This window comes from Elephas maximus, chromosome 3 (genome assembly GCF_024166365.1).
Source record: "Elephas maximus indicus isolate mEleMax1 chromosome 3, mEleMax1 primary haplotype, whole genome shotgun sequence".
NCBI lineage: Eukaryota > Metazoa > Chordata > Mammalia > Proboscidea > Elephantidae > Elephas > Elephas maximus.
In genome coordinates, this window is record NC_064821.1 from 66,078,825 (window position 1) to 66,094,972 (window position 16,148).

The window sequence follows — 16,148 nt, forward strand, 5'->3', positions numbered from 1 at the left end:
TCGAGAAGACAAAATAATGTATTATAATGAAATAAACAAAGACCTGAAGTTAGGAAACCAAAAGGGAAGAATATGTTTGATATTTCTCAAGCTGAAAGAACTAAAGAAAAAATTCAAGCCTCAAGTTGCAATATTGAAGGATTCTAGGGGGCTAAATATTGAACAATGCAGGAAGCATCAGAAGAAGATGGAAGGAATAGAGTTACAGTACCAAAAATAAGTGATTGACATTCACCCATTTCAAGAGGTTTATGATCAAGAACCAACGACACTGAAGGAAGAATTCCAAGCTGCACTGAAGGCACTGGCGAAAAATAAGGCCCCAGGAATGGAGAGAGTACCAATTGAGATGTTTCAACAAACAGATGCAGCACTGGAAGCACTTACTTGTCTATGCCAAGAAATGTGGAAAACAGCTACCTGGCCAAATGACTGGAAGAGATCAATATTTGTGCCCATTCCAAAGAAAGGTGATCCAACGGAATGTGGAAATTATTGAACAGTATCCCACATAAGCAAAATTTTGCTGAAGATAATTCAAAAATAGCTTCAGCAGTACATAGTCAGGGAACTGCCAGAAATTCAAGCTAGATTCAGAAGCAGACGTGAAACAAGGGGTTTCATTGCTGATGTCAGATGGATCTTGTCTGAAAGCAGAGAATATCAGAAAAAACGTTTACCTGTGTTTTGTTGACTATGCAAAGGCATTTGACTGTGTGAATCATAAGAAATTATGGGTAATATTTTGAAGAATAGGAATTCCAGAACACTTAGTTATACTCATATGGAACCTGCATATAGACCAAAACGCAGTCATTCAAACAGAACAAGGAGATACTGCGTGGTTTAAAATCAGGAAAGGTGTGTGTCAGGGTTGTATCCTTTCACCATAGTTATTCAATCTGTATGCTGAGCAAAGAATCCGAGAAGCTGGACTGTATGAAGAAGAACGTGCCATCAGGATTGGAGGAAGATTCATTAACAACCCGGGATGTACAGATGACACGCCTTGCTTGCTGAAAGTGAGGAGGACTTGAAGCACTTACTGATAAAGACCAAAGACCACAGCCTTCAGTATGGATTGTACTCAACATAAAGAAAACAAAAATCCTCGCAACTGGACCAATAAGCAACATCATGATAAAGAGAGAAAAGATTGAAGTTGTCAAGGATTTCATTTTATTTGGATCCACAATCAATGCCCATGGAAGCAGCAGTCAAGAAATCAAAAGACACATTGCTTTGGGCAAATCTGCTGCAAAGGACCTCTTTAAAGTGTGGAAGACTAAGGCGCGCCTGACCCCAGAATTGGTATTTTCAGCCACCTCATATGCATGTGAAAGCTGGACAATGAATAAGGATGACCAAAGAAGAATTGAAGAATTATGGTGTTGGTGAAGAACATTTAATATACCATGGACTGCCAGAAAAAGGAGCAAATTGTCTTGGAAAAAGTACAGCCAGAATGCTCTTTAGAAGCAAGGATAGTGAGACTCCATCTTACGTACTTTGGACATGTTATCAGGAGAGACCAGTCCCTGGAGAAGGACATCATGTTTGGTAAGGCAGAGGGTCAGCGAAGAAGAGGAAGACCCTCAGTGAGATGGACTGGCACAGTAGCTGCACCAGTGGACTCAAACGTCAATGATTGTGAGGATGGCACAGGACCGGGCAATGTTTTGTTCTGTTGTACGTAGGGTCACTATGAGTCGGAACCCACTCAGAGGCACCTAACAACAATAACAACCTCATCGTTTTGTACTGAAAAATAAATGAGGCAATGTTTTTGGCACATAGAAAAAATGTTAGGTCATTATTGTTCCCTTCCCAGACCCTCAGTTTCTTCATCTGTGAAATGGGCATCCTCTCACTCATTTATGCATTCATTTACTCAACAAACACAATGCCTGGGTGCAAGGCTTTGTGGTTAAGACCTAGGGCAGTTAAAGAGTTGATTAAGCCACGTCCCTGCCATGAGGAACTGTCTGCTCTTAGACAGCACGTCAATAGTAAAAATCCAGCAGAAGAAGAGCCACAGAATGTGTGAGGTCTATGGGGGTCCTGAGGTGTGACGGTGAGGAGCTCTCCTAGGGTTTCTGTGAGCTCGCTAGGGAGGTTGTAAAAGGTTATATGGCATCACCAATTCTGTGTAATCACATTCACCAACACTACATCGGTTTGAAATAAAGTTGCTCCCTGTGGGCTCTGGTTTTTATAGTCGGGGCCTGTGAAATGCATGTCAGTTCTGCTGCAGCCAGACTTTCTACCCTGGCTCACCAAGCATGCCAGAGACTGGCTGGAGTGTTGGAATCATGGTGCTAATCCAGTTCAGATAGGCATTTTGTCCTGAGACCCAGCCTTGCCTTCCTCCCCTTCTCCTGGGTCTTCCATTCCCAGGGGACTAAACAGTGATTCCCTTACACTCTCAATGTAGAATAACATGGACAGTGCCTCCAATGAATGGTGGGTCCCTGCCTAGTTTCCAAACACAAGCCTGCTCCTTCCCCAGGTGGGAACCAATGAAGAAACACTTGGGCATTGGGGGACTCAGGAGAGGCCAGGTCTCTGGGCTCCTGCATCCGAGTGGGTCACATGCTTTTCTCTGATGTTCACAGTTGGCTCCAGGGAAATGACTCCTGCCAACCAAACTCATGAGAGACTGAAACTCCTGCCTTAGAACTTTTCATTTAAATTGGGTGTATTTATGGGATTTAAAGAGAACCCTGGTGAAACAGTGGTTAAGAGCTTGGCTGCTAAATAAAAAGGTCAGCAGTTCGAATCTACTGGCCATTCATTGGAAGCCCTATGGGGCAGTTCTACTCTGTCCTGTAGGGTTTCAATGAGTCTGAATTGACTCAACAGCAATAGGGTATTCATATCCAGTGAGTAAGGTATTTTTGCCTTTTGTTTTTAATTGAAAGAAATTTACAGGCCAGGGCTATTTAAATACCAGGGGAGGGTCTGCTATCAGTGCTCTGGCCAGGGAAGGAGGGCAGCCTGAGTCCCAGTGGCCCATCTGCAGTAGGCCTCAGGGAAGAATCAAGATTTACGAGGTGAGAGCCTGGCTGGGCCGCTTCTTCTGTCGGGAAAGGGCTCCCTGCAGTATTTTCTATCTCCTCAACGCTGCATTTCATTTTAAATTGCAGCTGAAAGCAGATATTTTCCCTCATGCCTATTACACCTCTTAATTTGTCTCTCCCTCTGCTGTTATTTGTCTCTATAAAGTATTTTGCATGAAAGACCCACACAGCACAATGTTGCTTTGCCCTGGGATAGGTTTAACAGGATGAGAAGACGCCGGGAGGCTTAGGTTCAACGAGGAAGGTGTGGGGGCCTTGGGTGGAGACACACGTGTCCGAGAACATATACCTGCCAGTGTGTACATGTGTATGCTTTGGATGGTATCTGTTGTCTGACAGTGTCTGTGGGTATGTGTGTGCACATGTCAGTATTTGTACACATATATATACGTGTCTGTATATTTCTGTATAATCACTTGGGTATCCACACCTGAAGTATTTTTGTGCAAGCACAGAGCCTCACACCACTTTGTGTGCATGTCTACCTATGCACAGGAGTACAAGCATGCACACAGGCATGGAGGCGCATAAGCGCCAGGTGATGTGTGCGTTCCTCCGTGCCCACGCCCAAGGTTCCCTCTCTCTCCTTGCCCTCTCAAGGCTGGGGTTACCCTGTCCCTGCCCCCGTCCCCCAGCTGCCCTGGCCCATTTTGGGGTTATGGGAAACGGAAGGCAGAGCACTGGTCTGCGGGAGACCATGGAAACACTGTCTTAGCTCGGCCCAGCGGCGGCCACAGCTCCCTGGCTTGGCTCCAGCCACACCCCTCCCTCACGGTCCCCTATAGAAGCCCCCTCCCACCCCCGTGGCTCCCACGGAAGCTCTGGAGACCCCTGGACAGCCCCCAGGAGCGCGGCCCACAGCTATCTATACCGGGCAGGCCCTGAAGGGGTAAGAGAGGTCACCCAACGATTGGCAGAGACCTCCTGGCGAGCCCTGTCCCCTGCCCCCTCTGAGTGACCAACAACCAGAGCTGGGCAGGCGGTGGTGGGAGGGGGGTCTTGGTCGCTCCCAGTCCAGCGAACGCGGGGCAGTAACCAATGGGCGACTGCGGCCCAACGGGGATCCCTTGTAGGCAGCCAATGACCTCGCTCAGCTCTCCCCCCCCCACCCTCGCCAGCCCCGCGCAGCTGGACCATTGGTGCTGGTGGAATGGGAGGGAGTGTGCGCAGCGCTGGCCCTTTGGGGTGGGGCGTGGCTTGAAGTGCCGTCCCCCCTCCCCACCCTCGCTCATCCCCCGCACCCCCTACCCTCCCGCACGAGGCCATTGGCCTGGCTGCGGCGCCGCGGGGTGGCGGGCCGCGGGGCCGCGGGGTGGGCGTGGCCGGAGGGCGTGGCCCGGCGGGAGGCGGGGCCGCCCGAGCTGTCGCAGTGATAGCCCGAGCGGGCGGCGGCGGCGGAGGCGTCCAGGCGGGTGTGCGCGCGTGTGGGGCGCAGGCTCGGCGGCGGCGGCGGCGGCTCAGCCTGCAGCGGCGGCGGCGGCCCGTCTGGAGTGGCCGTTGCGAGGGGGCCAGCTGCGGCGGGGAGGCGCAGTCCTGGCTGCGCGCTCCGCAGAGCCGGCGGGGGCCGGGAACAGGTGATCCCAGCGGGAGCCCCGAGCCCCGCCGAGTTGGCGGGGCGGCAGCCGGCGCTCCCGGGCGCAGCTGCCGCCGTCAGCCGCGGCTCGAAGCGGACGGCGTCCGGCTCCGGACTTGGGCTCGGGCATCCCTCCGCTCCGGGGGGGCCCGGCAAGCCCCCTGCCCCGCGGGCTCGGCAGCGCCTGCTCCCGCTCCCCGGCGCCCGCCCCGCGGCGGAGCAAAGTTGTGGAGCAAACGGGTCCCGATAGCCGAGCCCGGGCGCTGTCGCGACCCGGCCGGGGCGGCGCGCTCTCGGAGCGGGGGGACACGCTAGCCCCGCCACCGCCTGGCCCCGAGCCGGCCTCCTCTGGAAACTGCTTCTGAGGCTGAAACTTTGGAAGCCGCCGAGCGCGGGAGGGAGGCCGAGGGGCTGAGGACAGCTCGGCGCGGGGGACTAGGACACTGCCCGGCCCGGGCCTGCGGGCGCCCCTCCGCGCCGACAGCCTGGGCGCTGCGGACGGCATGTGACGGCCCCGGCGGTGGCCGCAGCGCGGGAAGGCGCGGGCCTCGCAGGCCGGCCGTGTGGGGAGGGGCTGCGCGGCGGCCGGCGGAGAGGCTGCAGCGCGCGGCCGGCCGTTGCGGGCCCGGGCCCCGAGCCCTGCCGCCCGGCTCGCCCGGGCCCCGCTGAGGCCGCTGCGCCCCTGCCTCTTCGCAGGAGGACTCGTTGCAAACTCCGGGAACTTCGGGGGGCAGTCCGAGAAGCGGCGAAACTCTCCGGCTTGGCAGCTCTGCTCGCGGGCCCCCACCCCGGGCGGCGCCCCCCAGCGCCCTCCACTCGCCCAGCCTCTGCTTGCACGTGCCTGAGCTCTGAGGACCACAGAGGCCCTGGACGGAGCTGACTGCCTTCAGGCCCGTGCCAGGCCACGATGCTCATGAGGAAAGTGCCCGGCTTCGTCCCAGCCTCCTCGTGGGGGCTGCGGCTGCCGCAGAAGTTCCTTTTCCTTCTCTTCCTTTCTGGCCTGGTCACCCTGTGCTTCGGGGCCCTTTTCCTGCTGCCCCATTCCTCTCGCCTCAAGCGCCTCTTCTTGGCCCCGCGGACGAAGCAGCCCGGCCTGGAGGTGGTGCCTGATGTCGCTGGCTACCCTCCGGTCCAAGAGCAGGAGCCGCCTCCCAACCCGGCCCCTGCCGCGCCGGCCGCTGGAGAGGACGACCCCAGCAACCGTGCCAATCAACTCCGCAGGAATGGGTGGCCGCGGCGCACCCGTCCCACCAGGCCCCGGGAGGAGGCCACAGCGGCTCGGGGCAACAGCATCGCAGCCCTCAGGCCCCGGGAGAGGAGCGTCCCGTTTAGCTTTGACTTCAATGCTTTCCAGAGTCGTCTCCACCACCCGGTGCTGGGGACGAGACCCGACGAAAGTAAGGAGCACCAGAGCCGAGTGCATGCCCAGAAGGAGAAAATTAAGGAGGTAAGGATACCCCCTCCAAAAACAAACCAAAAAAAAAAAAAAAAAAAAACCCTCCAAAACCCATAACACCGACAACAAAAACTAACCCCTTGTATTTCCACCCATTTCTACCGGCCCTAGTCATACCTGGACCCTCGTCCACCCTAGCCCTCCAAGCACACTCTACACGCTCTTTCTCTTCCCAAACTTTGCACCTTCTCATCTTCCCTGTGCACTTTCTCAGCACCCAGTTCAGTTAATCATCCCCAGTCCTGACCATGGCAGCCCAGACCCTGGACCAGCTTCCCCCTACGCCCTGACTCTGGTCTTTCCTGCCCAGTCCCCAGCTCCCTGGTGGGCTCCAGTCTCCATTCCTTTTTGTCGTGGAGGTCCTGGTGAGACTGGAGTTCTGGTCCCTTAATCCGCACCATCTCTACTTGCATTTGTATACTGGGAGTCACTGGCCACATTCCTTCTCACTGCTTGTCCTTGTGTCCTAACTCCTGAAACCTCTTAGGACCTGCTACCTAGAAACCCAGGGTTTGGGGGGTATTTGGTGTCCTGCAAGTATTTTGTCATCTAGCCGGCAACCTACACACCAGAGGATATTGTGCATTCTTGCTGTTTCTATTAAGGTTTGGAACACTTGTACATAATTGCATGTGATGCAGGAAGCAGTGATCAATAAAGCGGTGGTAAAGAACACTGGTGGCGCAGTGGTTAAAGTACTTGGCTGCTAACCAGAAGGTCAGCAGTTCAAACCCACCAGCCGCTCCACAGGAGAAAGACGTGGCAGTCTGCTTCCATAAAGATTTACAGCCTTAGAAACCCTATGGGGCAGTTCTACTCTGTCCTATAGGGTCACTATGAGTCAGAAATGACTCAACGGCAGTGGGTTTGGTGTTTTGGTTTAATGTTACAGAAGCTCTGAGGTTATTGGGTTAATGAAGCAGGCCTTGGGCTTGTTCCCTGTAGCGACTGGACCAGGGAGGGGTTTAGAAGAATGACTTTGAGTCTGAGTCTTAGTTTAAGAAAACGGAAACAAAGGCATCCTAGCCATGGCTTGAAGACCATTGCCAGGTCGCCACCGGTGACTAAATATTCTGCCTGACCACTATGAGAGCTGCCTGTGTGAGGTTTGTGCCTAGCAATGCAGAGGGGGCTGCAGTGACACCCCCAGGCCACAAGGGGGCTGTGGGCAAGCAGTGGGCTGGGGTCTCCTCCCTAGAAAAGAGATGAGGCTCCCCCTTCTCCACAGACCCAGAAAGGGCTGGTTCTGTCTGTACTTCTTGGTTTACTGAAAAGGAGTCAGCAGATCTGCCTTGATTTCTAGGGAGAACAGCAGCAAGGGTTAGGACCCACCCTGCCAAGACCTTCTTGGAGCTGGTGTAGAATTTGGCTGTCCCTTTTTCCTTGTCCAGGCTGTGTTCCAGGACATGGCCTCTACTTCTTATTTCTGCTGTTACTGAGCCCTTCTGTGCTAAGCCCTGTTTAGAGACTCTTAACTAGCGATCACAGGGCAAGTCAAGAAGGAAGTCACAAAGAAGCCGAGTCCTTCTTATCCGTGTGTGTCTGTGTGTGTGAGCACGCAAGTGTACATGTTCTCAGGTTCCAGATTCTTGTTGAAATCTCAGAGGTTAATTGAAGGCTGAAACTTGCAATAGCTAGGGGGAGGGGACCTGTTTTCCCCTTTCTGTTAAGGAACTTTGTTATTTAATACTCATCTGGACCACCTGCAGCTCCCCTTCTCAAAGCCACCTTGAGCACAGTAGCCCATTCAGCCATTCTGGACCTCCTAGGAGGGCAGTAACTCTCACTGATATTACATATAAATTATATGCATCGGTTTTTCATGGGCTGTCCGGAGCTGCCATCAGATATTCAGGAGGATCTCTGGAAGGCTTAAGAATTAGCTCCTGTCCTCCTCAGAAGAGGTGCCTTGTGACCCGTTTCTGAAAGCCTTGGGCTGGAAGCAGTGGCAGGGAGGGTGGACTGGCTACTAGGAACTTGGCTTTGCCCATCTGTGTAAGGACAACCTCCTTTGCCAGCAGAGGCTACAGGTGGTGACTTGCAGCAGTGGCTGGGGGTTGGTGAGTGGTATGGAGGCTCAGTGCTTTGCAGGAGACTCTGCTTAACATGGCCAGTGGAGGTCTATGTTGGTTGCCAGGTGTCTGGATCTTTCTAACTGGCGTTCCCTTGTACCTATGTTAGTAGATAGAAGCATTCTTTTATACATCTGCAGTTGGTGTTCAGTGTCTGAAGCCCCCACCTGGAAGACCGTTGTTGTTGTCGTTAGCTGCAGTCAGGTCAGCCCCTAACTTGCAGCAACCCCGTGCATAGCGGAATGAAACGCTAACTGGTCTTGCACCACCCTCACGATTGGTTGCGGAGAGTACCCTTTTGATCCATAGGATTTTCAATGACTAATTTTCAGAAGCAGATCACCAGACCTTTCTTCCTAGTCTGCTGAAACCTGCTCAGCCTCGTAGCAATACACAAGCCTCCAGTGACAGATGGGTGGTAGCCAAACATGAGGTGCAGTGGCCAGGAATCGAACCCAGGTCTCCCACATGGAAGGTGAGAATTCTACCAGTGAACCCTCACTGTCCCTGATTTTAAGCTCTTTAGAATGGAGGGGTGCTGGGACATATACACTATTGTGTTTTAAAGCTTCTCATCTCCTTAGACTTCTTGAGCTTGACCTTCTCCCAGATAACGTGAAAAATGTGGGGCAGATTTTTTAGTTTAGCCGTTAATGCAGAGTTACCTTCCCGGGTGGCCCACCTGATGAGGAATGCCCCTGACTGCTGCTGGAGGATGTCGTTCCGTTCTTCTCATGTAAACTCCTATCTGTGTCCTGCCCAGGAGTGGAACGTTTTAGAGTGGTGCCTGTTTTCACAAAAATGACTGTTGCTTTCCTCTCTGGTTTATTTCCAGACGTGGATTGATTAGGCCCAGGGAGCAGAGGGGAGTTAACATCAGATAAAACAGGCCCAGCACTTGTAAGATGAGGTTTTTAAAGTGAAAGTAAACATCAAGAGAGAATCAGAGAGGGTGATAAATGAGAGTGTATGAAGACTGGACACTCGGGCTCTAGGTCAGCGAAGTATGTTTATGAACATTCTAGTTTGAGAGATGGACATGGCACAAGACCTGTGCTGATAAGATGGGCTGGAGGGGTGTGTTCTGGGTGTACGTGTATCAGGAAACAATCTAGAACCAACTTTTTCTCCTCACTTCAGGACTTTGGAACCTTGGAGGAGGCAGTGTATTAGAAAGCGGAGACCCAGAACATGAGTGCAAATCTCCGCTCAGCCATCAACTGGCTGACTTTAGACAGCCACTTCCTCTCCCTCCTGGACCCTCATTTTTTTCTTCTGAAAAATGAGATGAAGGAGGGGGAGAATAGAGTAGGGGCTATGGCCAGGTTTTAGAACTTAGCAGCTTCATGACCTGAGAGGCTTTTAAAAGTTGCAGTAATTTTCCAATTGCAGGTCTGCTTTGAAGGGAGCAGGGAGGTGGTACCCACGGGTAAAATCTTTTATGCCTGGGTAGCAGGCATCTGGAAGTTGGTGGCACAGTGGTTAAGAGCTTGGCTGCTAATCAAAAGGTCAGCAGTTCAAATCCACCAGCCACTCCTTGGAAACCCTATGGGGCAGCTCTACTCTGTCCTATAGGTTTGACAGCATTGGGTTTGGGTATTTTTGGAGGTTGCCCTGTGACTTGGCAGGAAGGGCCCAGCTCTTGCCCTCTGTGCCTGCTGCCTTAAGCCTCCAGGATATCGCTGGTTATGATATGTGACCATGTCTGAATAAGTCATCTTGGCAAATGATCTTTGCTCTCCATTAATGGCCTGGTTCGTTAGTCAAGTGTGGTTTCTCTGTATGTCTGATTTATTGTCGCTGGTGCCAGGGACAGGTATGAAAATTAAAAGGTGTTGTGTTCCTTGTAGCATGTGAATCTGACCCGGTGAGTTGTTCAGGATAATTAATATTAGGAACACCTCAGATTTAAGTAGATTTCAATAGCTCTGTTCGAGTTGCAAATCCTTTGAAGAGCTTTCTTCTACCCTGTCCTTCAGCTTCTTTGCTTCAGTTTCCCTCTTGCCCTGCTCTACAATACCTTTCATGTAAATGGGAAGACAAACCTATCATGACTGTACAGGTTCTTTGGGAGACCTTTATATCCTAAGCCCAGCCACAAACCTCATTCTTCTTCCTTAGAACTGAGTGCTGCAGGTAGGGAGAAGCTTGGAACTTGTCCCCACCCGGGGATACAACTTAGCCCCCACACAGTTGGTTGGGCTTCTCTGTTTTCATCTTGAGTTGTACCATCATTTGGGGGAATTACGGTAGGTATTTTATAGGCATTCCAGGAGCAATTGCTTTTCAGGCCTCACGTTCTTAACTCTATCTTTAATGTTAGGGCTAGAAACAAATAGAACGATGACTTTTAAAAGTCAGCTGCTTATTTCACAGTACAGTTAGCAGGGGGGCAAGAATATAGATTCCCTGGCGGTTTCTAGAGGACTGATTTACACCTGAGCAAGAGAAATGCCTTTTCTCTAGCTTTCCCCGAAGACTGATCCATTACTCTACCAAAAATAAATATTGTGATATATATCAAGCATACTTTGCTCAAAGGGACTTACATCTTTTCTCTTATTGAAAAAAATAAATCAGGCTAACGGGTTGTAAAGCCCTGTGCAGGGAACCTGTTCGGTAATCTTGGTGGGCGCCCAGTCTCATGGGTATGGACTCTGGCTTGGGGAAGGTTCTGGCTTCTGCATCCTAAGTGGAGTCTGTTTGGGGAGGTGTTGGGAGCTTTCAGAAATTCTCCCGTCCTGCCTTGTTTTTGTTGGCCTGGGAATGATGGACACAGGATTCAGGAGAGCACCTTAGGTGAGTTCATGCATATTTATTACTTTACTTTAAAACAGGGCTACACGTGGAGCAGGGATGAGTATCCTGAACCAAGGATAAATAACCAATTATTATGATTCCAGTTCTGTGCACCTGTGATCTAGAAACACCAGACTCATCTAAACAATAAGCCCTGGTTGTTGATTTCCCACCACCCTGAGATCAAAGCCTGAAGTACAGGTGTTTGTATAATTTTGGAAAAAGATACAGCAGACTTTGTTAACCCTGTTTTTCCATGCCAGATGATGGTAAGAAACCAAATTGGAGACCCCTCAAGGAATTCTGAAGACTCAGGGATAGAAGTCTAGATAGTTCCCTCTCTCCTTCCTTCCTTCATTGCCCCCTACACTCCCTCCCACTCAGGGGGGCTGGCCCATAGCCAAGGGCTATGCATCCCAGAGTTGATGCAGCCAAGATTGCTGTAGGTCAGACCTGCTTTGGTGTCTCCACACCCAAAGACAAGAGGAGGGCCAAGGCCACAGTCACAGTGTGTGGTCTCAGTGTGGTGGCCCAGTCAAAGGCGTGTTCTCCCTTAATAGGACTGGATTCTGAGATTTGGGGTGATAGCTCCCCAGGCTAGGTAGGCGGAGTTGCAACAGCTCTTACTCTCACAGGGGCTGAGTTTGTCTCTTAGCTTTGGATCTTCATTAATTAAAGGCAGTTGTCCATTTATCTCAGTGCAGTACCTTTAGTGGTAACCTTTACAGAAGAAACTTTGGCATATCGATTAGCACGCTCTTTAATAGATGAGTAATAGTTGTGCTTTTATGTGGACGTTCAGAGTCAGCTGCTCCACAGGTGAGTCTTCTAGGCAAACAGTTTTCGCCTAATAGCACCTGTTTTCAGTGGCTGAATAATGTGAGATTTTGCCCTCTCCCCCTACCGCTGGCTCCTTCTCTCTCTTTTTTTTAATTGTGCTTTAAATGAAAGTTTACAATTCAAATCAGTTTCTCATACAAAAACTTACACACACATTGTTATATGACCCTAGTTTCTCTCTCGACAATGTGACAGCACACTCCTTCTCTCTACCCTGTATTTCCAGTGTCCATTCAACCAGCTCCTGTTCCCCTCTGCCTTCTCATCTCACCTCCAGACAGGAGATGCCCACATAGTCTCATGTGTCTACTTGAGCTAAGAAGCACACTCCTTAACAGTATCATTTTATGTCTTATAGTCCAGCTTAATCTTTGTCTGAAGAGTTGGCTTTGGGAATAGTTTTAGTTTGGGACTAACAAAGAGTCCGGGGGCCATGATTTCCAGTCTCAGTCAGACCATTAAGTCTGGTCTTTGTACTAGAATTTGAGGTCTGCACCCCACTTTTCTCCTGCACCATCAGGGATTCTCTGTTTATTCCTTGTCAGGGCAGTCATTGGTGGTAGCCAGGCACCATCTAGTTCTTCTGGTCTCAGGCTGATGGAGTCTCTGGTTTATGTGGACTTTTCTTTCTCTTGGGCTCATATTTTCCTTGTATCTTTGGTGTTCTTCATTCTCCTTTGCTCCAGGTGGGTTGAGACCAACTGATGCATCTTAGATGGCCACGTACTTGCTAGCTTTTAAGACCCCAGATGCCCCTGGCTCCTTCTTAAGCATCATTTGTTGTCATATGCCATGGAGCTGATTTTTACTCAAAACCTGTTGCCACTGAGTCTATTCTGACTCATAGCGGCCCTATAGAACAGGATAGAACTGCCTTATAGGGTTTCCAAGGCTCTAATCTTTATGGCCCCCATGCGTCTATCAGTTTGTCATACTGTGGGGGCTCGTATGTTGCTATGATGCTGGAAGCTATACCACCAGTATTCAAATACCAACAGGGTCACCCATGGTGGACAGGTTTCAGCTGAGCTTCCAGACAAGACAGTCTAGGAAGAAAAGACTCGGCAGTCTACTTATGAAAAGAATTAGCCAGCAAAAACCTTATGAATTGTAGCAGAACACTGTCTGATATAGTGCTGGAAAATGAGCCTCCCAGGTTGGAAGACACTCAAAAGATGACTGGGAGAGAGCTGCCTCCTCAAAGTAGAATTGACCTTAATGATGTGGATGGAGGCAAGCTTTTGGGACCTTCATTTGCTGATGCGGCAAGACTCAAAATGAGAAGAAACAGCTGCAAACAGCCGTTAATAATTGGAACCTAGAATGTATGAAGTATGAATCTAGGAAAATTGGAAATCATAAAAAATGAAATGTAACACGTAAACATTGATATCCTAGGCATTAGTGAGCTAAAATGGACTGGTATTCACCATTTTGAATCAGACAATCATATAGTCTGCTATGCTGGGAATGACAACTTGAAGAGGAATGGTATTGCATTCATCAACAAAAAGAACATTTCAAGATCTATCCTGAAGTACAGTGCTGTCAGTGATAGGATAATATCCGTACACCTATAAGGAAGACCAGTTAATACAACTATGATGCAAATTTACACACCAGCCACTAAGGCCAAAGATGAAGAAATTGATTTTTACCAGCATCTGCAGTCTGGAATTGATCAAACATGCAATCAGGATACATTGATAATTACCGATGATTGGAATGTGAAAGTTGGAAAGAAAGAAGAAGGGTCGGTAGTTGGAAAATATGGTCTTGGTGATAGAAATCATGTCGGAGATCGCACGATAGAATTTTGCAAGCCCAACAACTTCTTCATTGCAAATACCTTTTTTCACCAGCATAAACGGTAACTACACAATGGACCTTCCCAGATGGAATACAAAGGAATCAAATCGACTACATCTGTGGACAGAGACGATGGAAAAGCTCAATATCATCAGTCAGGACAAGGCCAGGGGCTGACTGTGGAACAGACCATCAGTTGCTCATATGAAAGGTTGTAGAAACTGAAGAAATCTAGAACAAGTCCACAAGAGCCAAAGTAGGACCTTGAGTATATCCCACCTGAATTTAGAGGCCGTCTCAAAAATAGATTTGACGCCTTGAACACCAGTGACCGAAGACCAGAAGAGATGTGGAATGACATCAAGGACATCGTGCATGAAAAAAGCAAGAGGTCACTAAAAAGACAAGGAAGAAAGAAAAGACCAAAATGGATGTCAGAAGAGACTCTGAAACTTGCTCTTAAACACTGACCAGTGAAAGCAAAGAGAAGAAGTAATGAAATAAAGAAGATTTCAAAGGATGGCCTGAGAAGACAAAATATTATAATGACATGTGCAAAGAGCTGGAGATAGAAAACCAAAAGGGAAGAGCACGCTGTGCATTTCTCAGGCTAAAAGAACTGAAGAAAAAATTCAAGCCTCAAGTTGTAATAGTGAAGGATTCTATGGGGAAAATATTAAATGACGCAGGAAGCATCAAAAGAAGGTGGAAGGGAATACACAGAGTTATTATACAAAAAAGACTTGGTGGAGATTCAGCCATTTCAAGAGGTAGCATATGATCAGGAACTGATGGTACTGAAGGAAGAATCCCAGGCTGCACTGAAGGTATTGGTGAGAAACAAGGCTCTGGGAATTGATGGAATATCAACTGAGATGTTTCAACAAACGGATACAGTGCTGGAAGTGCTCACTTGTCTAAGCCCAGAAATTTGGAAGACAGCTACCTGGCCAACCGAGTGGAAGAGATTCACATTTATGCCTATTCCCAAGAAAGACGATCCAACCGAATGCGGAAATTATCAAGCAATATCATTAATGTCACACTCAAGCAAATTTTTGCTGAAGATCATTCAAAAGCGGCTGCAGCAATATATCAACAGAGAGCTGCCAGAAATTCAGGCCGGATTCAGAAGAGGATGTAGAACCAGGGATATCATTGCTGATGTCAGATGGATCCTGGCTGAAAGCAGAGAATACCAGAAAGATGTTTACCTGTGTTTTATTGATTATGCAAAGGCATTCGACTGTGTGGATCATAACAAATTATGAATAACACTGGGAAGGATGGGAATTCCAGAACACTTAACTGTGCTCATGAGGGAACTGTACATACATGAAGAAGCAGTTGTTCCTACAGAACAAGGGGATACTGCATGGTTTAAAGTCAGGAAAAGTGTGAGTCAGGGTTGTGTTCTTTCACCATACCTATTCAATCTGTATGCTGAGCAAATAATACAAGAAGCTGGACTATATGAAGAAGAGTGGGCATCAGGACTGGAGGAAGACTCATTAACAACCTGCGTTATGCAGATGACACAACTTCGCTTGCTGAAAGTGAGGAGGATTTGAAGCACTCACTGATGAAGATCAAAGGCTACAGCCTTCCGTATGGATTACACCTCAACAGAAGGAAAACAAAAATCCTCACAACTGGACCAATAAGCAACATCATGATAAATGGAGAAAGGATTGAAGTTGTCAAGGATTTCATTTTACTTGGATCCACAATCAACAGCCATGGAAACAGCAGTCAAGAAATCAAAAGACACATTGCATTGGGCAAATCTGCTGCAAAGGACCCCTTTTAAGTGTTGAAAAGTGAAGAAGTCACCTTGAAGACTACGGTGCACCTGACCCAAGCCATGGTGTTTTCAATCTCCCCATATGCATGCGAAGCCGGACAATGAATGAGGAAGGCCGAAGAATTGACACCTTTGAATTGTGATGTTGGCAAAGAATATTGAATATACCATGGACTGCCAAAAGAACAAGCAAATCTGCCTTGGAAGAAGTACAACCACAATGCTCCTTAGAAGCAGGAATGACGAGACTGCATCTTACATACTTGGGATATATTGTCAGGAGGGATCAGTCCCTGGAGGAGGACATTATGCTTGGTAAAGTACAGGGTCAGGGGAAGAGAGGAAGACCCTCAACAAGATGAATTGACACAGTGGTTGCAACAGTGGGCTCAAGCATAACAATGATTGTGAGCATGGCACAGGACCAGGCAGTGTTTCATTCTGTGGTGCATAGGGTCACTATGAGTTGGAATTGAGTCGTCCATCGTCGGCACCTAACAACAACAAGGATGCATAAAGCTGCTGTGAACATCTTATATATACATGTTTGTTTAGGCATATGTTTTCATTTCTTTTGTGTAAACACCTAGGAGTAGATAGAATCGCTGGCTCATAGCATAGGCATGTGTTTAACTTTATAAGAAACTGCACACACTTTTCCCAAGTAGTTAGAATATATATTCCTATTAGCAATGTGTGAGAGTTCTATGTCCTT

General features: G+C 49.0%; 1 protein-coding gene across 2 annotated transcripts in view; it reads left to right on the forward strand.

Moving 5' to 3' along the window:
* Positions 1-4,481: 4,481 nt before the first annotated feature.
* The window catches only part of MAN1C1 (mannosidase alpha class 1C member 1), a 174,396-nt gene continuing 162,729 nt past the window's right edge, over positions 4,482-16,148 (forward strand). For both annotated transcript variants that reach the window (XM_049878313.1, XM_049878315.1), the window contains exon 1: positions 4,482-6,100. In XM_049878313.1, coding sequence (XP_049734270.1) covers positions 5,561-6,100 — 540 coding nt within the window. In that variant the 5' untranslated portion in view covers positions 4,482-5,560. The remainder of the gene's footprint in view (positions 6,101-16,148) is intronic.